Raw genomic sequence first — 26,995 nt, 5'->3', positions numbered from 1 at the left:
CACAACTTTGGTTTGTCAGGGCAGGATAGTGAAGAATTAAGCGAGAAGAGGAGCAAAGAAAAATTAAATTAAATTGAAATTCAATATTTAATAATTAAATCACATTATTTTAACTAAAGAGTTAAATTTCAATTCCCATTCAAAGAAAGTCATTATCCAAGAGTGCATGTGTATTCAGGCAATCACAACAAAAAATGGTAACAAAGAGGGGGCTGTGCGAAAGGAGCAACAAATCAGTTTCCTCCTCTGACAGCGTAACAGCTTGTCAAGGGCAGGTACCTGGGTGCAGGCTCCCAAAAGCCTCCGCACCCTCTCACCTGATGTTCCCATAAACAGGCTAACAGGTTAGTCTCGATCAAATTACTGACGGTTGGTGGAAAACCGCTCCCAGACTCAGGCCTCGGCTGGGGTCTCCTGTTAATTCTCATCTGAAACAGTGTCCATTTCTGAGGATCACCCTTCAAGAAGGATACACGCCAATTAAGAAAGCATCCAGAGACTATGACTAAGAAGGATCAGGGTTTCAGGAAACGTGGTCTCATAGGATTACTCACAGGGTGAATGGACTTCTTGTTTAACGTCAGGAAGAGAAGGCAGAGGAGAGCTGCGTAAGGGCCTTTAAATACATAAAAGGATGCTGCACATAAAAAGGGAATTAACTTCTCCCCATGCTCCGCGTTGACAGCAAGGAGGGATAGGCTTTAAATGAAGCAAAGGAAGTGCAGTTGAGGTGTTACGGAAGAGAATTCAGAGGTAGTTTGAAAAAGGTATATGGTATCATGAGTTAAGGAGGAATTACGGTTTGTGCCTCGTAATACAAGGAACAGAGAGCTTACACATCTTAGCCCTGTCTTACGAAAATAGATGGGTATCCTCTAAGGTGACAGCTGAAGAAAAGCACTTCTTATTCAGTTCCATTTAAAGTACAGCATTTCAAAATACTTTTTTTGGGGGGGCGGTAAAGTTTTCACCACTCTATTTTTTTCAGAGCTAATAAGCACATATTACAGGGTAACTTGATGCAGAGACTACATGGTGAAATGTTATACTCTGCCTTTTGGAGGCAATTGGCATAGATGGTCAGAATGTGCCTTTTATTATTTCACTAATATATTTACAGAATAAACTATAGCCAGAGTGAGTCTAATCATAGGACTATCTCTAGACTCACCCCACTAAGTTGTGGTGCATTCCTGACTCACTGAAAAAATATTGGGTAACCTGACATTTGAGGGTCTGCTGAGCATCCGAGTGGTCTCATCTGTACCTCAAACAGAGTAGTTTTGATCAATAGTCCAACATCCTGGAATTACAAGTTCATCCCTCCAGCAGATTAAAAATATATCCTGCTGTTAAGGAAAGAATACAAGAACAGGAAAATGCACTTAAATAGATAACTTCAATCTACCAGTATAGAGCAGCTTGATTACGGTTTTGAGTTTCCCAGTGTGCTGCTTGGGTCATACAATAAATTTTTTCAGCCCTGATGTATCAGTAATAAAACTTGATCTATCATGCAAAACCAAGAATTACTTCTAAATTTGCTTTTGTAATTACATACCTGACTGGGAACCTCCAGTGATAAAAAGCTATTTTTACTTTGAAAGTAAAGGCTAGTAGTTCCTGAGAGCAGCTTAAATAGCCATTCACAAGATAAGCCGAAGCATTCTGTATCGGAGCATTGAGGAAAGTTACAGTTACAGAAATCATCAGACACTGTAAAAAACACCAACTAGACTCTTTCTGTATGAAATACTTTAGCAAACAGTAAGCCACTGCCCAACGGAACAGCTGCCCATCGTGAATGTTTGTATTTCCAATATCTACAATTTTTGAGAGAAGCTTCTGACACACAATTGGCAAAAGATGATCCTGCATCCGAAAGGAGCCCAATGCCAGTTTGCAGCAATGACCATTTTATTTTAAGCAGAGAACATTTTGCCACCCAACTGAAAAGCCTGAGTGTATTTGGATGTCTGTTTTCAACCACGATTGGGCAGATGTGCACAGGGGAGCCAGAGCCACACCAGAATGCTTCCCCTGCTGAATTTCAGGATTGTGTCCAAAAAAGTGCCAAATTCACATGGCTCCAAGTCATCTGTCCCGAAACATACTAAAACTTTTCAACTTTCTTTCCTGAAAGCTCAGGAAAGTTGTGAACACACCAAAGGCAAGATCTTCCAACAGTCTTTAGAAATCACAGAGACACGGTTACATGTTTTTCCCACAGTATGTTACAAGTTTAATTGTGCAAAAATACAGTCATCAAGACTTCAGCTTTGTTGTGAACTGAAAACAATTCCAGTGATGTACAGGCATGGAAAGAGGTACTACTGTAATTAGAGCAAATACACAATAATTGTTGTTGCGACAACCAAGTGGTTCAATACACTGAGATACTGTTCTCAAGTGATTTAGACAACCTGTATTTAACTACAGTACATTAAAAGAATCAAAGAAATGACACCTAAAAGGAAAGCTAGTAGCAGACTAATTAAGTTTAAGATTGCACTAACTCAAAAGAACATTAAAAAATGGCTTAGACAGATTCCCCAGTGATGGCCAAGAATTAGTCTGCGATACTGCAGGTGTGAAGCGTAACTCTTCTTCATTCAACACAGCATATAGTGTGTTTCAGCAAAACAAAAGGCTTTCCTAATGCCAATGTTTCTTTCAAGCACAGGAAGATGAAGCATTAACCACCTTTAAAATTGTATTTCAAACTATGAGACACCAATGGTGTTGCAAAAGAAAGAGATGAGGAAAAAAAAACAACAAACAAAAAACTTTCAGAGCTCAGTCCTCTGGCTCCACCACTTAATAAAACAAAAAACCCCCACCAAAATAATACATATAGACAAGAAAGGCATTGCTGAATCCCCTCGCCCTCATTAAAATCTTCCTGTAGTGCCTCCATCACCGAGGAAAAAACAGTTTTCCAAGCAATTTCTCTCCTTGCACACCCATGTTTTAACACAACCAGATCAGACATTCGTAATGTTGTTCCGTGCAGCTACTTTTTGGTCTTAACAAAACTATGTGCTTCTATCAAAAGCGTTTCAACATCTTCAGTATCCTTGTCTTCTGAACTTGGTTCCCAGTCAGAGTCTTCATCAGTAGGTTCGCACTCCTCTTCCTCATCATCTATAAAGCTGTCATTAAGGTCATATTCATTTGGTTCATCATCATCACCATCTTTTTCCACAGCCCTTCTTCCTGTAGGGACAAAAATATCATGTATTCATGAATCACAAATACAGAAAGAGAGAGACCTTCCAGAGATTACCTCGTCAGTGTCTCTCCTCAAGAGGAGAGAGAATCAACTAAAGTACTCTACCCAATGCTTACCATTTTGATTTTCAAGACTTTCATGAAAAGCTGTACCATCTCTCTCTGACACCTACTGCAGAGCTTACCCGTCTGATGACTTAAGACAGTTTTCCTCACTGGCTTTTTTCCCAGCACTTAGAAAACAGTATCATGCCTCTTCTGATAATGTCTTCCGATATCAGAAGATAACAGTATCAGATGACGTCTTCTGATAACTCTCATTTCCTTAATGAGTGGCACACACAATTTTCCTAGTCATCTTCCTGCTACTTCTGTACCTAAACAATATATCTATCTTGCCATTTAGCCTCTAGGTATTGCTAGGCAGCTATTTTGACCCCAGATTTTCTGCCTTCATCCATACATACTTACTTAGGGCTATTTTATACTCATACCCTTTGGAATCTGACATGGCTTTTAATTTCCATTCACCTCTTTCCTGAGCTTCAGGCGAGAGAAGGGAATCTGCTAGGTCACTCGCCTCCTACGTTCTCAACTGGGATCCAGCTGGATAGTCTGTGCTTCCTTTCTGACACAGGTTAAGGAAACAACAAACGCTGAACACTTCTTTCCTGAGCTGGGTGCAGCCCACCTGCTTCGCACTTCAGTCTATTCTATCACGCTGCTTTCTAATCTGCTGTCCTCCATCTTCTTCACAACTTACATTTTGTGATCAAATTGCCTTCTGCCTTCATAGTATTTCACAATACTCTGTATTGGCAGGAATCAAAGACTCAGAAACCTCTATTTACAAGAAACAGATACTGTTCGCAGCATGTTACTAATCTTTTTTTAGACAGCTTGTTTTGCACTATTCTTTTAATTGCTCAAAGATGTTGGTACATTTAAACCAAGTCCCAGAGGCAGAATAATTCTGCTATTTGAAGAAGCCTTATCTATCTGACTTGGTAGTGTCTGTACAAAGCCGCTGCCATGGCAGCATTGCCTTCTCTTTTTATTTATCAGCAGCTGTGAACCCTCAACAAGTTTATTTCCACAGCTTCCTAATTTTGGCAGATGCGCGTAACCCTTGCTCTGCAAGCTTATGTTGTGTCCCTTTTTTCTCACATGCCCACAATTCCTAACTAGCCACAGTCTGCTAATATTCCAATCACGTGTTATTCTGCCTGTAAGTCATACCTCTGAGTAAAACCATGTTCATTCCTCTTCTTCTCAGCCTCCAATTTTTGCATTCTTATCTCGTCTAGAGATAACCTGTCAATGATCTCATACAGGTAATTTATCTGTTGAGCAGTTCTTGTCATCATCTTTCACATGAAACTATAAACATGTATTTTTTTTTTCTCAGCTACAGACCCCAGTCCAAATCATCAATGTTTATATTAACCATAAGCATTTCTTAGCAACCTCAGGTCAGAGCCCCAGGCACTCAAGCTACACATGTGGTGAACAAACGAGAACACCAGTACCTTACGTAGTCAGATCACATCCTCTATCAGTTACATTTTTCTACTAGTGGGAACTTTACTATTGCAGAATTATCTTATGATCTGATTAACATTTTATACTCTATAGCAACTCTCACCCAAGGTTTATCAAAAGCATTTGCAGCATTAGCCAAGTTTCTCAAAGATATGCAATTTTATGGGTAAACTGTGCTACAAAGGCACTGAATGACCTCCTAGAATAATGTCAGCCACATGTGGCACAGGCAATAATATAACTGAGAAATATCCTATGGCTAGCAATCTATATTCTTTGAAGGACTGACTGTGCACCACCTGGCAGAAAATCCTGAAAACGCCAACTGCCAATTTGAGCTGTAATCCACTATTATGCTTGCTAGTTTATTGTTTATCAGACTTCAGAGGAACTTAATCACGTCCATGTTTACCAGCAGAATTTCTTGTAAGAATGACAGACTATGGCCCTGCAGAATGAATTATGTCTTGGAAGGGAGAGGTCAAAACAAAGATGCTAAATACAATAAGAACAAAATCCCTCTACTCAGCTTACAAGAATAGTAAGCCCAAAACCTGCTTAGCAAAGAAAAGCTCTTCTTCGCTTTCACAGCACTGGGGGTGGTATTTTACAATAGAAGTAGGAATTCTGGTAAAATACTGATTACTTCCATCAAAAAAAAAAAATATATATATATAAAAAAAATTTATTTATTTTTCCTACAAATGTAGGAGGAGCATACTACGTTTTTCCTCCCCGTACATCAATGCTTTTAGATTTCAGCTGTTAATGATGCACTTCCTTCCATGTCTTCCCACTTCACTTCTTTCTGCTACAGTTTAATTCAGCCCCACAGCCCCTAAAGCTGCTCATTAAGCACAATTCTGCCTAGTTCCATATTTATCCATATTTATTGAAACTTTCTCTGAAAGTATCTGCTCCATGTGGGGAGAAAAAGCTTGCTGACCATCTCTTTCAAAGAGTTATGTTTGGAAATGAGCTGATCTTGCTAGGAAACCTACAAGAAGTGTGTAGGAGAATCCCGCATAGTCCACAGACACAGCAGGTCATTCATCTAAGTAGCAACAATGTAGTGAGGTCATTCAGTAGTGACAATTTAATGACAGCATAACTCTGACCTTTTCTTTTTTTTTTTTTGCTTCCGCCCTTACAACTATTCCCCCAGTAATTAGCCTTAAATTATTTCTCAGAACATAGACCACATTCTCTACAGGAAATTTACAATCCCTTTGGTAGCCATTAGGCTAAAAATGTTAAAAACTAAACATGTCACATGTCATGTAGACGGTACCCTTCTCGGCTGGTGGAGTTTAAATACACTTGTACGGAAATTAATCCTGCTGTGCTTCACAGTGCCGTTGTGCCAAACGGCACGAAACAAAGGTTAATGAAGCCCTGACTGTCTGTGTGACCTTGCATGGCTCGGTACGACTGCCTCAGACGTGAACTTGCTGAGCACAACCTTTTACAAGCTTTGCCCTCAAGAGAGCCAAGCAAGCCAGTCAACAAGACATTGGGGGGAAAAAAAAAAAGAAACCAGCAAATATGAAGAGCACTTTAATTAATTAATTCCCCTCTTTCCTCTGTGCACGGAATATCAGTTCTTCCCTGGTTCTTACTTAGTAAGAGGAGTTGAATTTGACAGATTGAATTTCACTTCCGTGTTGAAGTTTTACACGCTTACAAGAGAAGCACTTTTCCATCCATAGTCACGCTTGGCTGACCACCTGCCATGAGCTGTACACACAGGATCTACCATTCGGGTAAGGAAGGGGTTCTCATGAAAGGCACAGCTACAATTTAAAACCTTCAAGATTTAGATTTAGAGTAAGAAGGACTTTAGATATGCACACAGTCCAGCTTGTTTCATTATAAAATCTTAACCACTCACTGCTCTTACAATGCTGCTAACAATTCTCATCACGGTGTAATACACATTTCTACAAGGGAGCAGTGACCAAGATGGGGCTGGTACTTGCATCATGGGATGCGGCAAAACAGACAGGTAACACATATGCCTCAGAATATGCTAGCGCACAGATACTACCATATCAGGCATTCAGTGATAGCAGAAGTGCACACATGCGTGATAAGGAAATGGGATGGGAAAGAAATTTCCTGGCAGGAAGTATAAAAGCAACCTCTCGCATCCACCCACAACAGAAATAGAGGCCAAAACACTTTGCCTAGAAAACGAACTACAACTATTTGCACTTTTATTTTCTCCAGAAGGCAGATCTCTCTATTTTGAGGATTTCTTTAGGAAATGCCCAGCCACACCTTGGTGATCTGAAGGAAGACAAGCCACTTCCAACTTCCACCTGAGATGGAGCAGCTCCACAGCCTCACGCGGAACTTTTTCAGGCCAGTGAAAGTGAAGACAGCATTTCAGACTGCTCTTTAAAGCTCCCTTTTAAATTATTTTGGAAAGAATAGGAAGCTTCACATTTGGAAGCTGAGACACAGAAGCAGCCTGGAAGCAGACCTAAAGGATATTTAACACTGGAGTCTATGCACCCATATAAGTTAACATTGTTGGCAGCAGCGAAGCAAGCTAGGTGCGCCACCGGTAAATTGAGGAAATATTCATACACAGTATCACAATTTACATTATCAAGAGAGACTACAGCTTGCCTGTGCTACTACATAATCCTCACTGACTAGAAACTAAAGTAAGAAGGATATATATGTAGTTTACACTGAAAGCTGCCACCAACTCAAAGGCATTAACCTTCTTCTACACTTCAGTCCTAGTAAGTCAGTATCTTACCTGAAACATCGATACCTCATAGTAAGTGTAAGAAAAGCTCATCAGCACATGCACAGGTATCACTTGAAAGTTATTTAAAGGTCAATGCAATGCAGAAGAAATATCTCAATGTTTCAAGAGCAATCAATCTTTACGGGGCTACCTTAACTAGTTGTGGATGAAATATTGAATTCCTTTCATCCTCTTATGACCCCTGTGTAAGGAAGGAATAATCAATTAGCCACATGTGTCCCTCCTTAAAACATTTGTTTGTTTTCTTGTCTGCTTCCAGGGAAGCACAGGTGTGCTCATCCAGGAAGCCTGGCACAAATCCAATTTCAGCACTATTACTTGCAAAAAAACAAGCAGGGTTTTACTAAAATGACTACTTTCTCCTCAGGTAAGTATTATCAAGCATCTCCAGCACTATTAAATGCCCAAAAAACAAAGGAGATCGGTCATGTCCCATGCTGATGTGCCCATTCATAACATTAGAACATACTCACTATTCCTTGAAGTTCGTTGTCGGGTTCCTCTTTCAGTTACTAAAGAAAAGAAAGTTATTAGTCAGGACAGAGTACAACCTAGCATAAAGGTTATTCATAGAGGTTACTACAATAAAAGACTGACCTATTAAAATAAATGCTGCAATGACTGTGCTGTATTTGCAAGCATAAAAACTGTTCTCCTGCCCAAAAAACTTTTTTTGTATTGAATGATTCCTGAGAGAATAGCCAGATGAACTGTTCTTACAATTATGAACCATTCCATCTGTAGAAAAATGTCATCAAAACTGGTATTTTTATTTTTAAGGAGAAAATTGGATTATTTTAAAGTATTTAAATATTTTACACCATTGTTTCCATAAATGCAATTTCTCCTTAATTATGTCATAATCTTGATTCTTTAAAGTAAAATACATTATCATTACATTTCCATAACTGTTCTGCTCTGAAGGACGGTTTATTGCATTGGGATTTCAAGTGGGAAAAAATCTCCAAGTCCAATAATCAAGAAAAAGCACAAAAAAAATTGCAAAGTATCTCTTTGAATTCTTTAAGAACAGACAAAATGTAAACAGTACATTCCCCTGTGTTTTTCAACAAGTCTAGTTACTGGAATATAAAAGACTAGAAAATTTTAGAATTGAAACTCAGATTCAGTTTTAATTATATTCCCTCCAAGCCTCAAGAGAACAAATGAGCAAAAATTTGTTCTCTCAGTAAGAAAATTTAAAAATTTAAAAAATTTAAAATAAAATAAAAAAGATGATAGACATGCTTGCAATGTTTGTTTTAGAGCATCGCAAGACTTTAAAATTGTATGTTACCAGAGGATTTCCTGTCAAAAGAAAAATAAGAGTAAAATGTAAGCATGAAATCTTAAGACATACATCTATGCAGTTAAAACATAAAATACTTCTGTGCACACATTTTGCCATAGGGACAGGAGAAAAGCCATAGAAATAATTTACTGCCGTAGCCGTTTGAAGTGTTGAGAAATACTTCCGTAACATCTAAATATATTCCCCGTTTTCATCGTAATACTCCAGCTCTGAATGGGGGAAGTAGAACACAGAGACCTGGTAATATCACGATAAACCACGTTTGATTTTCAGTAAAACCTATTAAACTCATGAAAACAGACACTTGCCACACAGCATTTTTGTCAATATGTAAGACACAAAGCATACAAACTACATCAACTTGCATCTGACCCAGCCCATCTCACTTCAATTGAAAAACATTTGAAAAAGTGAATGCAAGTTTGCAGTGGCCAAGCAACCTTCCTTATCACAGACAAGGGCAAGACCTCATACTTAGGAAGAGCAAAGGTGCAGTGCAATACAAAGCAAGCCGCAAATGCAGTGTTTTTCACCTACAGTAGCTGAAAGCATTTTAGTCCAAATTCTTGGTATCCATTACTGGGCTTTGGGGGTACCCCCCCACCACTCTGAGCTATATCGAACAACTTGGCTTACCTGGAGGTGCAGTGTGCTTGTATTCTAGCTTGTGCTGTGGATTCTTCCTGCAAAGAAGAAAACAGTAAAAGCTTGATTTGCCACTTTGCCCCACACTTAACAAGCCCAGAACTCCTTGGTATTTTATGGATAATTTTCATTTCTTTTTAAACTAAAATTCTGTGACCAGTGCCTTACTGCATTGTCTCAGCTTATAGAACGTAGGGTGGAAAAAAAACAGGTTAAATAGGAGTTCCTCGTGTTTCAGCATTAAAAAAAAAAAAAGATGGCTAATCAAAACCAAGAGGTGAGAGTTTCCGAAGTTGTATAATAAGATGCATTTGTTCACCGTAATAAGAACTGATCCAATTACTTACTCTCACTGAAAATGAAACGAGAACATAACTTCTGGTGCATTAAGTACAATGCATGCACAGTACATTACAGGTCTGAGACATCCAGGCATAACTTCCACATTCTGAAACATAAGGCTACAAATTAAATAGTTCGGGAAAATTAAAGAATTTGGAAAGAACTGCTTGTCTCAAAGATCACAGGGAGAGGCCACAGAAGGATTCTTCAGAGAGATTACTCACTTCTGCACATGCTGCTGCAATCCAGCAAGTTCAGTTTACAAGTTTGTATGCCTTTTATAAAAAAATAGCATCAAAGCAATGAAAGAAAATTTAAAGTCAACTTACTCTTGGATCTACCATACACGTTCCCCCCGTTCAGGCTGTGATTCAGGTCATATTAACACACTGATTGATCTTCCCCTCCTGTTATCCAATGCTGCTTTTATGTTTTAACTCGGTCTAACTTACATTGTGCTAGTCTGCATTGTTAGCATATTAGAGGCTTTTCTCAGGGCTGCATGTTAAAATAGTTTCAACTCGATTTATTTTTGTGCAGAAAAATTAAAAAAAATTCTAACTTTGGAAGAAAACCAGTTCAGTTGTCCTAATTTTTGCTTCTGGAAATAAGCAACTATTAAAGCCCGCTATTTAAGAATGACATACCATGTGACACTGCTTGAAACTCGAGATGAATTTCTGCAACTGCAGAAGTTTTTGTATATTTTACAAAATACCCTTGCTGTGAAGACTGCCTTGTAAAATCAGTTGCTTATTTGTTTTCTTATTCTTCAAAGAACAGAGTAATACAGTTAGTCTTCAGTAGAAAAATCTTATTTTTATGTCAAATAACTTGTGACAAATTTACACACTTCAAGTTGATTTGCAATTCTATAGCTACTGCCATCCCAAAGTACATTATGTGTGCAGTAGAAGTGATAGTTATCTGAATAAAAAAATTGAAATATAGCTTCCTATTAAATACACTGTACTGGAACAAAAAGAATTGCCTATTTCAGTGTTTTACTACTACTATCGTCAGCATCAGACCATTTGATCCCAACTCAAGGCATAGCATTTAGATCATTTAATTATGCTCTCTTCAAGTAGTAGCCAACAGATAAAGACAACAAAAACAACAAGAAAACCCTTCAAATTGCATCCGTTGCTTTGTTGAAAGAATTATCATTGCTTCATGGGTGCCTCCTTTCCTCTACCCCCAAAGAATGAAACACAGATTGAGAAATGATCAACTAATACAGCACAGAGGTTGTCTTATCGGGAAGGAGAGGGAGTTTTGGTTTTGGATAAAGTATCCATTGTACTCCTGAAAAGTATGTTGGCGATTTCGTACCGGTATAAATCCAGATTTCTCATCCTGAGATAAGAAATTAATTTCATAGCTATTTTTCAGAAGAGAAACACTTTTTCTGCATTAGTTGAATATAATATGGCTTTTTCTTAAAAGCTACCCTCATTTTGTTACATTTCATAGCGCACACACTCTTCAGGATCACTACACTTTCTGGGAGAAAGGGGAGAAAATGTTTCTGCTCAGGCACAATCTTTATTAACAGCAGCCGTTAAGCTTCAGTCTGCCCCCACCGAAGTGCTATTGCCTCAAAATATATCCTTTTGTCCATTGTGTCAATTACACAGCAGTCATTAAACTCTGCTAGAAGTGTAAAACCCAGACATTGAGAAACAAAATGGAATAAAACAATCTTTTGAAGAAAAGCAACAGTGCTCAAAAGTAACTGTAATAGCAGTCAGCCATAAACTGGATTTTATTGCTGTTACCTAAATTATGCTTTCTAGTAAATCAAATACTGATTAAAATAGTTTTTGTACAAAATCTCAACAAAAACTTTATCAAAATTTAAACTAAAAGCTACATATCAAGAACAACATGTAACAATAAATTATTGTTTATAAAGAAAGAACAGTTTACTACATGTTGACGAGTGGAAACAGTGTTCATCTCTAGGTCATTGAATAGGTTCCAAAAGTCAAATTTTCATGTTCACCAGCTGAAATCACTAGCAAATATTTTGCACAAACTTTGGTGCTTTAAAGGTAGCAGCCTGTCCACAATAAATTTCAGAGGGCAGTGAGACTTTAGAAAGAGCCATAACGATAGGCTGCACTCAGGATTACCATCAAGAATTACTCATTATTCTATTGTCATCTTGTAACTCCACGGGAGAACAGTCTTAACCCGTAAAACAAGGAAAACCATTTTGTACAGTGTTTCTTACCTATAGCAAGCCGTTCCATACGGACATTCAGGCCGGTTATCATTGTTATCCTGAGTTACAATCTCCATTTCATGATAGTCATCATCATTAGGGTGACTGAACTGCTGAAAGTGAATGGGATTCTTCCTGCAAAAGACAAATATATATCGAGAACTGACTGTTCCATTTAAACATGAGAAGTAGAGATAAAAAAGGTGTTACTGAATCAGTGACAACTCATTTTTCTGTGATTACATAAAGAGGAGATTCTAATGTTTAACTTTATGCAGAATGTAAGCCCTACTTTCAGGGTAACAGAAGAAAAGCTTTGTCTCTGCACAGGCTGCAAAAGGGGTCAAACCAGGAATTTTTCTATTTGCCATCAGCTTTAAGTTTCAGACCTCCAACAAGTACACAATCTACTGATGTAGTCATATAGCATCAATCTTACTCAGTGGACAACTTGCTCAGTTGCGACTCCCTCTGGAGCTATGGAAGTGCTATAGAAACTTCTACTTGAAGTCTTAGCTCAACTTGGAAGGGCCAACACGTGACAGCCAAACAACTGCAGTACTAAACACTCCCCACTCTTGGCTTGTCACATATTAGCTTCAGGCAATCTGTCTCAACTATTATTTCTGTTCTGTATGCCAGTTACTATTCACTTGAACACTTCAAACGCCAGCGTGTTATTCCAGATGGAGCAGTCTATTGGACATTACATTGATTATGCTGTCAAGTTTGGTTGGCTACCATGATGTTTCATTTGAAATACCGCATTACAACAATGACACGAAGTTGTACCATAAGACATAACAGCTCTGCATGTAGCTGAGTCACACCAACGCTAGTGATGAGAGCACGTTATTAGCGTCCATGACTTTTTGCTCTGCAACACTTACGCAGTTGAATCCAAGGTGAGCAAGTAGTGAATACAAATACATGCATCATTGAAAGAACATTTCTGTTGCTTCTAGGCAATATGTTTGCATACACACCATACAAGACAAGGCAGCTATAAACAACACTACTTAGAGAAGAGTTTGCTTTATAAAACTTCTGTAAGTGATGTTAAAAAGAACACAGAAAAACAGGTTATGACTTCAGGAGAAATTCACGTGACAGATTAAAACATACTACAAGAATTATGTCAAAGCAAACATACTGGTACCAAAAGCAAATCTACTTTTTCCCTACAATTTCTTTTAAAGGCACTTTTTTCCAAGCATAATATTTAAAAGCATGGAATGTGAGATTTTAATAAATTATTTTCCAAAAGACATCCACAAAATACCTCGGTGATTTACCAAACTAATTCCCAGAGTAGATAACCTTCAATGTGTTTGCAAATTATAAAAGTGAACTGCTTGCCTCAAGCAAGAGGAATGACAACTTTAAACTACAGAGTAATTACTGCTTTAATTTACACTTGTTACAGCTGCATTTAGAAACACAAAGCCAGAAACACGTATGTAGTTAGCTACATACACAACAGCTTCCTCACTGATCATAGTCATTCTTTCATTTAAATTCACAACTACCTCTTATGAACTTCATAGGGAACATCCAATGTTAATTTCAGCATTTCAACTATTACCATAAGAAAAAAAAGCTTCTGTTACAGCCTTTGCAAAATGATTACTTAAGCACTGTGAGCTCTACTAGCCATTCAGGCCTCCTTTTAGGTATTCAAAAACAATTAGATATTTAGTATTAATACTTTAAATCTCCACTTGCCTGGTATCTTTCACCCAGGAAGCTCAACAAGCAAGCTACAGATAAACTCTGCAATGAGCTACTTATCAAAGACCCAGTATCCCTTGGATCTGTTTACATAGGTGACAGACTTCTTGTCCTGGTCTTTTCTGTTAATTTCTGCAAACTGTAGAGCAAATAAAAACTGTTTCACTAGAAACTGTAGGGCAAATAAATACTGTTTCACTAGAAATCATTGCAAGGTTGCATTTACCAGTCATTTACTCCACCACAAGTTCTCAGGAAACATCACTTCTTACATCAAGTTCAGGCTGGCTGCCTACTTCTTTTCCCATTTAAAAATAAATGGGATGAAACCAAGTCATTTTAGAGGCTAATTGCTTTGTTTTCTAAATGCATAGAGCTACCTTATTAGCAATATTAGCTAGAATTTTGAGTCATTTGAGACCCAATTCATCTTCTCAAGGGGATACAGAAGCAACTAATGTACCGTGAAATCATTTTTATATTTATTCCTACAATAAGGTACATGTAGCATCATAGTCACCAAGGAAAGATGGCCTAATAGCTGTCATTGAGCCAACCTATTATATTTTAGGAGATATCCATTTCCTTTGAAAAATTGACTTTGAAACCTACTTGGATAACACCAAACAGCCCTTATTGGAGGAGAGAAAAGAAAAAGAAAGTAGTGTGGGAGGAAGGAAGAAGAGAAACAAAACGGTCTTGATGTATACCCCCTACCACATCGCTTTGGGATTCTTTGGGCCAGTGAATGATGCTCCTCAAATTATACATTACCTGTGAAGCATCTTAAACATGTCCTACTTCAGATGCTCAGGGACTAGTAGAAACATCATATTTTACCTCCTCACCTTTACCCAGATAATTTGTACTTATTCCACTTCTGTGTGTTGTGCAACGATATCCAGCAAAATAAATAGAAGCAGAGAACTGCACAGCTTATATTAAGGAAACATTTTCCCTTCTTGCAAAAACCCTTCTTTTAGTAAGGGTTGGGTTTGTTTGAGGGTTTTTTTACTTTTTTTTTTTTTTTTTTAAAGACACAAGAGATTTGAGTTGTAAGAGCGCAACATCTATCACACCATGAGTTGCACTCCACAGTTAATTGGTTTCACAACAAAACCTCATGGCATAGGAATATGTTATTCATTTGCTCAAAACAAAATCATTAAGCTTTACTCACACAAAAATTAACCAATTAAAAGTCTATTTTAAGAATAAGGTTTTATGGGAGATTTGCCTTCTCATAAACATACTGACACAGTTACTGCAACTTTCCTTTCACAGAAGCTCTGAATTTGTGTACTCACACTTCATGATGCAGAAAATTATGCAAATAAAAATTATGCAAATAAAACTGATAAAGTTCTTCAGAATCAATGCCGTCATCTCAAGCAGAAGTTGAGTATTGCTCAGTGAAATATTTAAGACAGTTGTTTGTCTGTGCAGCTACCAAAAGCAACTTAAAAGCTTTTTCTAAAGCAAGTTTAACCGATTAGCTCAGGATCCCTGGCTCTTCATAATCACATGCAGAAGACCCCTGCCACCTCAAGGGCTTATTTTCTCAGCTACTAAAGAAACCGGTAGTGAAAATGTAATGAATTACCAGCACTAGTTATAAAGCCATAGAATTCAAGCCTGAAGTTATGCCACAACTGCACGTAAGATGTTTGTAAGTTCTAAATTGTAAGTCTTATTAGAAGACAGGACTCAAAAAAAGACAGATGCAGGTCTTCAGCTCCCAGATTTACAAGCTTAAGGTGAAAGGAAAAATACTTACTTTCATAAACAAACAAAGAGCGAAGTATTTAGAAGAATGCACATACAAATCCAAAGGTTGGTTGAGCGTGCCCTGCTTTGACAGCTATGGGAAAGATTTACACACACCCAGTCAGCAGAGCACTGTATTGCAGGCTAGCAAAAGGACAGAATTGTGGACAAAAATTGTGGGTTAGGGTTTGAGAGATGAGAGTTCAGGTCTACTGAACTCTGTGCAGCCCTTGAAAAGCGTGGCTGGGTTTGGATTTATTTTTATTTTTAATTCCCTATTCTTCTAAGTTTGGGAACACAAGCAGCAGACAAGAAAACGAACACAAGACAGTATTCAAAGAGTAAGTTCCTTGACAACAAATATAGTCAGATATAACATACGCAGAGCACTTTGCCTCGTGGTGGTAATAGCAGTTTCTTTCAATTTGGTAAAGCTTCAGGCTACGTCAAAAAGAGAATCTGACACTGAAGGACGATGACAAGAAGAGTCCCTGGAGCAAGAGGAGTCCATCAACCTTGATTCTTTCAAAAGCAGTGTCCTTAAATTCATAAATGAAGAAACTGAACTATAGCTTACAGAGTTATTTCCTAAATGTTTAATTTAGAGAGAAATCTAATAAAATTAATAGAGCTAACATTTAATCTTTTCAGTTTGTGCTATTTTACTAGGCACCTACATACATGTTCTGTTAAAAGTATAAGTAACTGCAATGACTTGCTTTACTCTAACATAGCTATCCCATCATTTCAGAAAGACTACTTGATGGTCTTGTATTAAAAGCAAATACTAAGACAGACTACAAAGCATATTTCTTTTGCTGCAAACAAGCAGGTTTAGTCTCATGACGTTTCCTGAAGATCAAAGCTGATGTTTTTGATACTGCATCTTTACAAATTTCTCCAACAAAGTAAGATTGTTACATGTTTTTTCAGAGCATTCTTTTTTCTTATAAAGCAGTATTTTCCAAAAGTATTGCTGCCAAACCTTTTAGAATAAAGATCCAAGAAGACACACAGATTCCTATTCCATATTATCTGTAACTAAAATTTGCCTTCCTAAACATCAGGAATTCTTCAGCATATCAGAGCATTAAGTCAGCTTAACCCCCACACAGGGGAGCAAAATGAAAAGTAGCCAGAGCAAACTAGAGGCTGTACTACTGGATCAGCTTAACTGCCTAATAAAAGATGTTTTAATCATATTCATTAAGGGCAAAAATTGAGATATGTGACAGAAAGCTATGTGAAAACCGGAAGTCTGATGCGTTCATTAACACAACAGCTTTACGCTTTTGATTTACACACTTATCTGCAGCATTAGGCACACCAAACATATACAAGAACCCATTTACTTGTGCTTGCTTGTTTTCTAACCACTCACTGTTTTTTCTATTGCTCAAGCCCCTTGGGGGGGGGGGAAATAATAATAATAAAAAAATAAAATCACAGGACCCACTGTTTCCCAGCTTAGCCTTATCTTTCGTGCTTACAATGCACATGGATTTACCTAGGGCTCAAAACCTTCTCCTCAATGCAGTTCTCGGGTCATTGGTCATTTGCTAGCCTCAAGACCACCTCTAGAGTTGTATCGTCCCCTTGATATATCAACACATGGCACTCCAGAACTTTTCTGGACAGAAAGAACTAGCAGGAGACCAGGCATTCAGCACTGATGTTTTTGGAACTTCACTGGAACATTTGTATCCCACAGAAGATTTGTACGACAGATCTTTCGCTGTGAATTGAGAGGATATGAGTGAGAGAAGAAGAAAAAAAAAAAAAAACAACCAAACAAAACTCTTCACTTGTATTACCAAAGATGCTGACCAGATAAGGGTTAACATGGAGTTTTTAAGTATGCCTTGTTCTGTTTTTAGGGAGGGAGTGGAAGCTAATGAAAAAAAGCAGAGTGGCCAAATTATAATAGAAGTAATTCTTGATTATTTAAGGAATGACAGATAATAAGTATTTTAAATATTCAGATCACATAGCATGCAATTACTTCAATAAACACAATGACCTTTCACAAAACTTTCATCTGCTAATAAAACAAGCCTACAGGGTCTATGCTGGGCATTTCATCCATTTACATCTCTTCTCCCTCCTGGTACACATAGGTTTTGTTTTGTCTTTTTATTCTATTTATTTATTTTCTTTTTAAAATGGACCTTTGTTTCTTATTTCCTACAACACTTCATCTTTTAATTTGTTGATGTATTTCATCCCTTGTTTGGGTTATATTAGCAGTTAGCAAGACATCCTGGCTCCTCTTTTTATACTTTGTTTCTCATCAGTCCTCTGCTTACCAAAAGATTTTTTTCAAATCAAAGCTTCTAACGACTTTACTGTTTTCTCTTCCATTGCTAATACATTACTTCTTAATAATAAGCTATCTTAAGCTAATTTTAATTTTGCTTTACCTGTAACAGCCTGTTCCATACTTGCAAGGTGTCCTCTTATGCTTGATCTGTTTGGAGGTTTCTGAAGCATCTGCACTTCTGGTTGAATCAGAAATCTCAGTCTCGTAATCCAGATTTGCATCAGGCTCAAGAATCCCTTCCTGGGCACCAAAATATTGGGAAGTCCTGCCCCCGTGAGCTTGTTGGCTTGTAGAACCAGTAATCTGCTCTTTGTTTTCTGTTTCCTCAAGTCTATTTTCTTTACTGGAGATCTGACCTACTCTTTTAGACCATTTACTATGCAGCTGCCTATCATTTTTTTCCAGAGAACTTCCAGGGTTTTTTGTTCCAGTCTTGCCATTTCCTTCCATGTTTCTCATGGTACTCTCAAGAGGAAATCCAGATGTATTCTGTGGAACAAGGTTACATTTTGAAGGACCTGAAAATTTATACTCTTCAGAATTAAAAGCTTTAAGGTCAAACTCTGCCTCATCTCTTATTCCTATTTGCAAAAATAGAGAATCATAGAACAGCCCCGGTTGGAAAGGATCTCAAAAGAGCATCTGATCCAGCCTTCAAAATCTTCTACTCCGCTTCCCAAACTCAAATTAGCTGCTAAATACAGCTTCTGAATGAAAGGCTCAAGTTAAGAACACACACGCACAAGTTAAAGAAAAACTTAGCCTAGAGCTCCCATCCTCAGCTTCAGTTCCCTCACAACACAGTCAGGCTCCTCTCTCACCACCTCAGTTTGTGAATAGTCCAAGGACTTCGGTTTAAATTAACTTTTGATTAAAAGTACTGCTCCTGAAAAATGAATGGGGGTTATACATGTGAAGATACAGTAGACTCTAGAAGAACGTACACTCCTATACAAGAATCAATTTTAGTCCCTTAAGTACCAAGATATATGGAAAATATATATATTTATCTATATATGGGAGATAGGTAGGAATTCATTACATACACCCTGAGCTTAATCCCACCCTAATACATCTTAAATGCTTCAGCTCGTGACTCTAAATCATAAAACACACTGTCAGTAGATACCATCAGGCAATGATTTCAGTTTTGACAAATACTGCATTTTAAATTTTGGAACACATGTACATTTAAAATAAGACATGAGTGCTTTAGGAAAAGAATACAAGATGCATAACCAAGACCAGAACATTGTCCTGACAACTGAGACATTACCTGGAAGCACACCTATGTTGAAGGCTGAACTACTTTGATACATTACAGAACTATTCAAAGGTCTCTGCTCTCTACAGTTTATTACCTAAGTTCCCCCTCCAGTAAATTTATACTTAATTTACGCGGATGTGTTTGGCAGAGCTTGAAAATCAGCTGGTGGTTTCCTATTTGATTTTGTCCTTTTCAATGCAAGCCTCATAAAACCAGAGACAATTATATTTGAGCGGCAATGCGATTAAGAAAGGGCAAAGTCAGCATTAGTATCAAATGAACCTGACAGCAGCATATTTAGTAGGTCAAATCAGAGACAAACATGACTCTTTTATCAAGACTCCCAAAATAAGGCTCAGCAAACAACTGCAGCTTAGGAAATAAGGACTAATTTGCCACTCCCACTTGTGACTTCTCTACTACATACTTCAATCCATTGCCTATACTGTACATAATGAGACTAAAACACTTTCACATTTATTATGGTGACTAGTTAAAAAACAGGTTGCAATCAAGGAAAACCAAAGACTACAGCACCATTGGCACTGGTTATAACACGTATACAACCATACTGCCATCTGGCAGCTGCTGGCACTTAGAAAAATTAAGATTCTTTTTACTTCCTACTCTACAGCAGATTTTCTCCATCGCCTTAAATAGGACAGCAGGAGAGTGATTCTGGTTTTGATACCAAAATTCCGATCTTTTAGAGCTCGCTGTGATTATTGCTTTTGCTTGCACTAAACCCATTATTTTTTCTGCAAAGTTCTGAAGGCAATTTCTTATACTGTGCTCAAGATAAAAATGATTTATGAAATTATTAGAAGAAAAAAAGTAAGGCTTCATACTTACAAATTGCAAAATGAAATAATTCATTATGTAGTCACTCACCTTTTAATTTGACAAAGAGAAAATAGCACTGCAGCTGGTATTAATGTACCTAGCCAACAACAAAGCTCACCACTCGGAACACTTTTTCAGATAAAAGATGCCACTATGTTATATCAAAACGACCTTAAAGGGTATGTTCTCCGCGAGTAGATCATTTCAGTTAACCTTAAGATTTAATTAAAAAACAAAACCAACCCCCAATTGTTTTCAGTGTCAAAACCGATGAAGAATACCAAATAATAGTATTTTATCAGATCCTACAACAGATCCAGGCAATTCTAATGCTAGAGATTAGAAACACTTCCCCAGGTTGTTCACTTAAAGGAAAAGTCAGGGAAAGCCTCACTTTGCTCTTACCAGAATATGCTTTGTTTGTCTTTGATAACGATCCTTCTCTTTTCATTATTAGCAGGGTGCTATCAGTAAGCATTTAACTGCCTCTAAATGTAGTTGTACTTTCAAGACACACAGACACATTGACCAGCTGGACTGAAGTGTCTGTTCACTCATTGCCACAGATCGTTTTGGATTTCAGATTACTTTTTTTCTTTCCTTTTTTTGACTCAGACTTTGAGATAGTGGCATAAGCACACTCCTTGCTACCTTTCTTCAAAACATAACAGTTGCTAAGCCACATACCATAATTTTCTAACCATAAAACTTCACCAACTAGAATGGCACTAGTTTGGACAGAGTCCAGTTTCACATGACATCAGTGTCATACCATCACCAATCCCTAAAGGGTTCTCGGAAAAAGAAACCACACACCAAGCCGCTCCCAGGACCAGTACTTTGGGCCATGTCTTCCAGCCTCTTGCTGTAAAGCTGAAAGTCTGGTATTTCTGTGGAACATTCGGGGCCTAAATCCCAGATCCCGAGAAGAAAGTGCAGAAAACCAAGTCTCTGAAGACTTCCAGGATCCTTGCTATAGAGCTGTTCAATGGACTGGCATTTCAAAACAACTGTTAAACAACAAATCACAAGCAGAACCAATAGTTATGTTGTAGACCCATACATGGGTCATGACATTGCCAACATGACATTGCCAACTACATTCTCATTTTTTGAAATACCACGGTTCTGCCTTGAGCCAAAAAATTACCTGAGATGAAGGGACAGGGTTGAAAAGACAGCTCCTTTTCCCTTGATCTTGCTCTTCACCTTCAAAATCATCTATAGTTTCTTCAGAAGCTAATCTTTTTTTCTGCTGCACACTTACTTCTGATTTTAATGACTCCATATTACTTTCTCCCCTTCCTTGGCCTTTTTTCATTCTACTACCTTAAAAGAAAAATAAAAGGGTACTTTTTGAATACAACTTTTTACAGTGAAATCTTGATCACATTAGAAATCTAAAGCTACATCGAAGCAGAACACTGGGCAAAAAGCATAAGAAATAGCAGCACTTGCGCATGTGCTGTTTCAACAACACATTTTTTCACTTCCCACTTATAAGAGTAAAAAGTATGTTTTAGAATGAAACAGATGTTTGAGGGGGAAATTTGAAGGAAAACAATAAATATGTGGCAAAGGATATTCTGAACTGACTGCATCAGTATGACTGACAATTTCAGTTACGCAATAGGAGCTGATCAAGTAAACCAAACGTCCAAGGACAACTTTTACTACAGACTTTCAAGTAAATATAATTTCAGACTACCAGACTACACACAAACAGCAATTAATTAGAATCAGGGTATGTCCACTTGCCTAGTCAACCACATCATGGTTGATTATTTCATCAGCCAGTAACCGAGAGAAAGACAGCAAATGTGCCTCTCTTTGGAAAGCTTCACATCCCAGAAAACTCTAAATTCTCTGTACTGAAGTAGTATTTTCTGGATACATAGCTGGGAGACAGCTAGGGCCATTGTACCAGTTTTGTTATAGCTCCATCTGCTGTAAAACGCATTCAGAAGAAAGATACTTAATGTATACAAGACTTCAAAAACTCTCCCCCTTCGAAAAATACAGACATGCCAGAGACATCTGTAGGAAGCAAGGAATCTTTCCAAATGTTAATGCCTGACTTTAAAACAACAAATCGGTGTTCCCTTTCCAGTAGGAAGGCATACAGAAGAGAAACAAAAGGGCAGCCTTTTCATTTTACTCTCTACCTTTCCGTCCAATACCACCCTAAAAAGATGCAAACCATTTCACAATTTTAAGGAAATATGAGATTTGCAGAAGAGATTGGTTGTTTTATTAAAGCAGCCCATTCTAAGCTGGAATCATTATTTCACATAATAAATTTTTAACCGGCTCCAATAGTGTTCGTATGTATCCCCAGCTCCCTTAAGGTCAGGCCTTCAACAGCACACAGATACCCCTTACCCACACAGCTCCAAATCTCAGCACTTACGTGATCAAATGTTTGTCTTTGAAACAAACATTATATACACATATATAACAAACATTATAGTACTTGTGGAGAAAAAAACAAACAAACAAATAACCCCACCCTAGCCCCCCCCCCCCAAAAAAAAAAAACCAACCCCAAACATAAGGAAACAATGAGACTAGTGCAGGACTCAACAACTCAACATAGCCAGCGGAAGTCCTCTGGTACATGCAATTTTTACATCCCAGGGAATAAGCCAGCAGGGAACAGTCTGGATTTGGAAAGGAAAGGAAAAAAAAAAAAAAAAGGGTAAAGTTTCTTTTGTTTCTTATAATTTTCTCAAAATTAGCTTTTGAGGAAAGGAATAGGCAGGGTAGCCGATGGCATACAACAGACGAGTTTAAAGCCAGAATTGCCCAGGTCAATCCATCCAGACACCTGCATTTACTACAGGAGATAAGAAGCAATTGGTCAGACACTACATGAAATACTTCTGCAGGCCTGCTCTGGCATCAAGAGCCAAATTTTTCCATTACACCATCTCAGCAGAACTAGCAGGTGGAAACAGAGGCATTAAAGACTAGCTGTTGGACACAGAGGAGCGGACACGCACACACTGGCCACAGTTCATACACTTAGACTGACTAATGAAGGAAACTCAGCAGTTAGCACCTAAACCACCTCACACCTCACCACAGAAGGTCAAGCAGGGTGAGGCATGCTGCCTTCAGCACAGAGAAAGACAGAAACACTGGGGGAGCATTGTTAATGTACGTAGTCATTTTCCTTCTCTCATTTCTTTAGTCCTCCAGTTCCATCGATAAAAATCATCAAAGCAACAAATGCCTTGCAATAAGATTGTCAGAGAATGTCTAATGGCAGTTTTAGAACTCTTTACAGGCTCCCAGGACCAAAGCCAGACATGCCAGAAAATTTTCTTGGGATTGTGCCAATGCGACACTCTCTTGTCTCCTGTTGATAGAGACTATACATAACTATTCTGCTGCTGTTACCGCTGATACACAGTAGTAGAAGTTTATCGTACATTCAGCAATTTCCTTTTGCGGAAAGGACAAGAGGGAATGTAATACTATTTTAGCCTCATACTAGTAAGAAACTACTATAATGTGATGAACTGCACCTCCTAGGAAGAAACTTTGGACTAAATGATCAAGTTTGATTCAGTCACAGTTAAAAATAAACTAACACACACCACCACCCAAAAAAACTCACCTTTAAAACCCGTGAAATTAGAAGAATCTAAATTTAGAAGGACAATCAGCGACTTAAATGTGGAGAAGGCTTGGAATTAAAAGCACAGAAACTATCTAGAATTTACATACTAAAAAAACAGGTGAGTTTATAGGAAAGGGCTCCAGAACATCAGATGTTCAGCTGTCCAAAGAGAGTACGTTACCCGGCATAAACAAAAGAACAGAAAGAAAATTAACTGATCAGAAAGAGCTGTGTCACACCATAAAACTGATGACAAAGAAGATAACAGCAGTCAGTCTCTGTCAGCTGCCAGGCACAGAACATGGAAAGAGAAGTAAGAAATTAATACTTTGTACTACCAGAACTGTAATTTAAGAAAATGAGATCAAAGCACATAAATGTACATCGGTACGCAAGCACACTACGCTGCAAACCTACCTCCCTTCATTACAGGCTCAGAAATCCTCTGAACCAGGAAGTCTCTTTCCAGCATCCAAGATGGAAGCACTCTCTTCCTTTGAATAGATTTTGACTGTTCACTTTCATTATCACCAGAAGGAGGAACCTGAAACAATATTTACTCTTTATTACCTCTCTCCAGTTACAAAAGAGGTGGAAAAACTAGAACACAAGTTTGTACACAGTTACATCCTTCAAACACAGCCTGGATAACTGCCTACTTTTTGGATGGTGCCCATTGCCTGAATTTCCCCCCCACACACAGTTCCTACTCACTCAGAAAAACAATGTCTATAGAAACCTTCACGTAGTAAAAAAAACCCCTCCTTAGACCTTTGGAATCAATATCCAAAAGGCTATGACTGAGAGTTTCATAGAAGAGCTATATCAGCATCTTGCTACAGAGTTTCAACACCTAGAAATAAGAGAAAAAGGAGGTTTACCAAACAAATGCCTATTTGTCAACAAAACACAGAAAAGTCTTGCTAGCATTCGCTCAATTTCTTTCTCCAGCAAGGAACCCCACTATAAACAAATTAAATACACCAAAGTCACGTTCAGTACATACTTACGTACTGAAAGTAATACTACCAGTTTGAATCTCTAGTTACCAAAAAGGTAAGTATCCATCCCAGGAATCTCAGCTACAGTAAAGGCAGACATTTCATTTGTTGTACGCAGTTATCGACTGTACAATGATGTTGACCAATGTGTCCCTTTTAGGGCTATATTGCTGGATACACAACAGAAGACCTAAGAATAATCCCACTGGCTCCATACATTACTTATCAGACTATCTGAAAGCCATTTTTACTCAGCAACATTTAAAAAAAAAGCAGAAGATGCTTGCTTTGAAAACTCTCTTTTGCTGGACAAGATGACGGCTGCCAGCAAAAAAAGGGAGGGTTATTCATCTGTGTGTTTGTATGAATCTTGACAACACAACTCCACCACAGCTGTACGATTCAAATGAAATGGGCTGCTAGTACACTATAAACAGATATTCTAGCCAGTACAAGGTATCTACACTCCAACTGCACGCCCTCCAGATATAAATTTCAGAGGCTTTTAGGCTGGTTGGGAGAACAGTCGTTCACTCCCGTAGCCTTCACAGGTACTTACAACACAGTTACTGATAGAGACCAGAGACCAGAACTGGACTTTGTTCTGAGTTCAGCTTGTACTGAACTCAGCTACCGTATCGTTAGTTCAAAATACTCCTGTAGCAATAGCAATTTTTGTATATTCTAGAGAAGTAACTACTGCAGTTTATGTTGTCATAAACATAAATACACAACATATATATATTTATACACTTGTATAACATACAATTCCGATCAATAAAACAACAAGATGTTTTGAGCAGCATACAACTTTGCCAGAGTTTACTTCTCAGGGAAAAAGAAAAAAAGAAAGGTTTAGAAAACACAACACCTTTACTTCATTTTCAACGTGAATATTTGCTTACAAATATTAAGTTTAATTTAAAAATTAAGCACCCACCAAATGTCTGGAAGTAGCGTCATTTTTTCTCATTTTTGCGGTTCCCTGTATCTCAGAGTTGGAACATGCCGGTTCTATTAATGATGGGCTACAAGACATCTCAACAGGATGAACAGTTGGTCCTTCTTCTGCATCAGCCTCCTGATTTTTTTCTGAGAAAGCAAATTCATTTTTAGCTAGTCAAACTCATAATGAATATAAACATGTACTTTTCACTTAAACACAGAAGTTGGTCTGAACGTTTGCCATTAATACACTTCTAAATTGAATGTAACATACTCTTACATCAACTTACAGAGGATATAAACATGCCTTCCTTTCCACCTTCCACGGGAAGTATTTTGAACCAAAGATTTTCCCGTTGCTGCTGACCCCTGCTGTACTGTGTTTTAAGTATATAATTTATACTAGTCACTGCCACAACAAAACTTTGAGAAAGCTGAAATTACAGCTTAGAATTTGCTCTACCGTAAAATCTGTGCAGCTTCTCAAAATTTGATTCTATACTAAAAGTCAGACAATAGTGTTAAGATAAGTTTTCAGGATCAGATAAGCAATGAATCCAGCACTTCTTGTTAAGTTCTCACCAAAGGCTACAAGTCTGCAGCTCCGAGGTGACACCACATACTCAGGTGTTTGAAGCTGAGGTTTTAAAAGCCTCAGCTCAGAGCCACCACATCTGAAATGCTTTTCAGTCGTGAAAGCGCACTGAAACCGCAATTGTTTTCCCTTTAACGCTTTGCCCTTCCACTAGTCAATTCACTAGCACAAAGGATTAGGTAAAAAAAGTCTAATTACTGTGGTATTCACCGCACAGCACCACTCGGGAGTCTCCGTTGTCCCTTCCACAGCTTTTTGCATTAGGCACACGTCGTCCAGTTGACCTTATATTTCCGTCGTGAAGAGAAACACAAGAGGCCGAACTCTGGCCCCCGCTTCCCAAACAGGCCCCTCCAGGTGCTTCTCGAGGGGTTTCGGTTCTACGCGGGCTCCCCCCCGCCCCCTCCACCCGCGACGGGGCCGGCGCTGCAACGAGCCCGGAGCCGGGGCTCCGGTTTGCGCCCCTCCAAACACAGCGGATCAAGACACAAAATAACCCCGACCTCGGGGTCCGCACCACAGAGGTGGCGGGGAGCGGCCTCCGGCAGCGCTGGGAGCTGCCCCCTTCCCCTCACGGGAGGCCGGGGGGCGAGGCCGCAGCCGGGCCCCTCGGAGCGGGCGGCCGCGCCAGCACGCAAGGGGAGGTGTCGTTACCTCGGCGCCCGCGGCTCTGCTTCCCGGGGACGGGACCGGCCTTACCTCGGGAGGTGCCGCCGCCCCGGGGACTGGGCGAAGCCCGGCAGGAGCCGCCGCCGGGACTCGCCCCAGGGCCGCTGCCGCGCGGACGCCGCGTGATGACGCACCGCCGCTACGTCAC

General features: G+C 38.7%; 1 protein-coding gene across 3 annotated transcripts; it reads right to left on the bottom strand.

The window, feature by feature from the left end:
- Positions 1–2,211: 2,211 nt before the first annotated feature.
- APLF (aprataxin and PNKP like factor) lies at positions 2,212–26,995 on the bottom strand. 3 transcript variants are annotated; one of them, XM_075147669.1, is made up of 9 exons: positions 26,377–26,995; positions 25,579–25,730; positions 24,055–24,181; positions 21,163–21,341; positions 18,003–18,391; positions 12,094–12,219; positions 9,504–9,550; positions 8,029–8,067; positions 2,212–3,216 (listed from the first exon to the last, which is right to left on the bottom strand). In XM_075147669.1, exons 2-9 carry the CDS (start codon positions 25,675–25,677, stop codon positions 3,014–3,016), a joined length of 1,209 nt encoding a protein of 402 aa, XP_075003770.1. In that variant the 5' UTR covers positions 25,678–25,730; positions 26,377–26,995; the 3' UTR covers positions 2,212–3,013. The 3 variants fall into 3 exon arrangements, with proteins under 3 accessions (XP_075003770.1, XP_075003768.1, XP_075003769.1); XM_075147667.1 differs by having other exon boundaries at positions 26,878–26,995; XM_075147668.1 differs by having other exon boundaries at positions 26,833–26,937.

Source organism: Calonectris borealis, chromosome 3, assembly GCF_964195595.1.
Source record: "Calonectris borealis chromosome 3, bCalBor7.hap1.2, whole genome shotgun sequence".
In the NCBI taxonomy this organism is placed as follows: Eukaryota; Metazoa; Chordata; class Aves; order Procellariiformes; family Procellariidae; genus Calonectris; species Calonectris borealis.
The sequence above is the reverse complement of the archived record's forward strand: the minus strand, read 5'-3'. Positions and strand labels throughout refer to the sequence as shown.

Bases quoted from the DNA above. Each gene is read 5' to 3' on its own strand.
- APLF (XM_075147669.1), bottom strand. From the start codon at position 25,677: ATGTCTTGTAGCCCATCATTAATAGAACCGGCATGTTCCAACTCTGAG. The intron at 24,182-25,578 runs GTGGGTGCTTAA...ATATTGTTTCAG, and splicing joins ACGCTACTTCCAGACATTTG to GTTCCTCCTTCTGGTGATAA. The intron at 3,217-8,028 runs GTGAGTATGTTC...TTGTCCCTACAG, and splicing joins ACAACGAACTTCAAGGAATA to GAAGAAGGGCTGTGGAAAAA.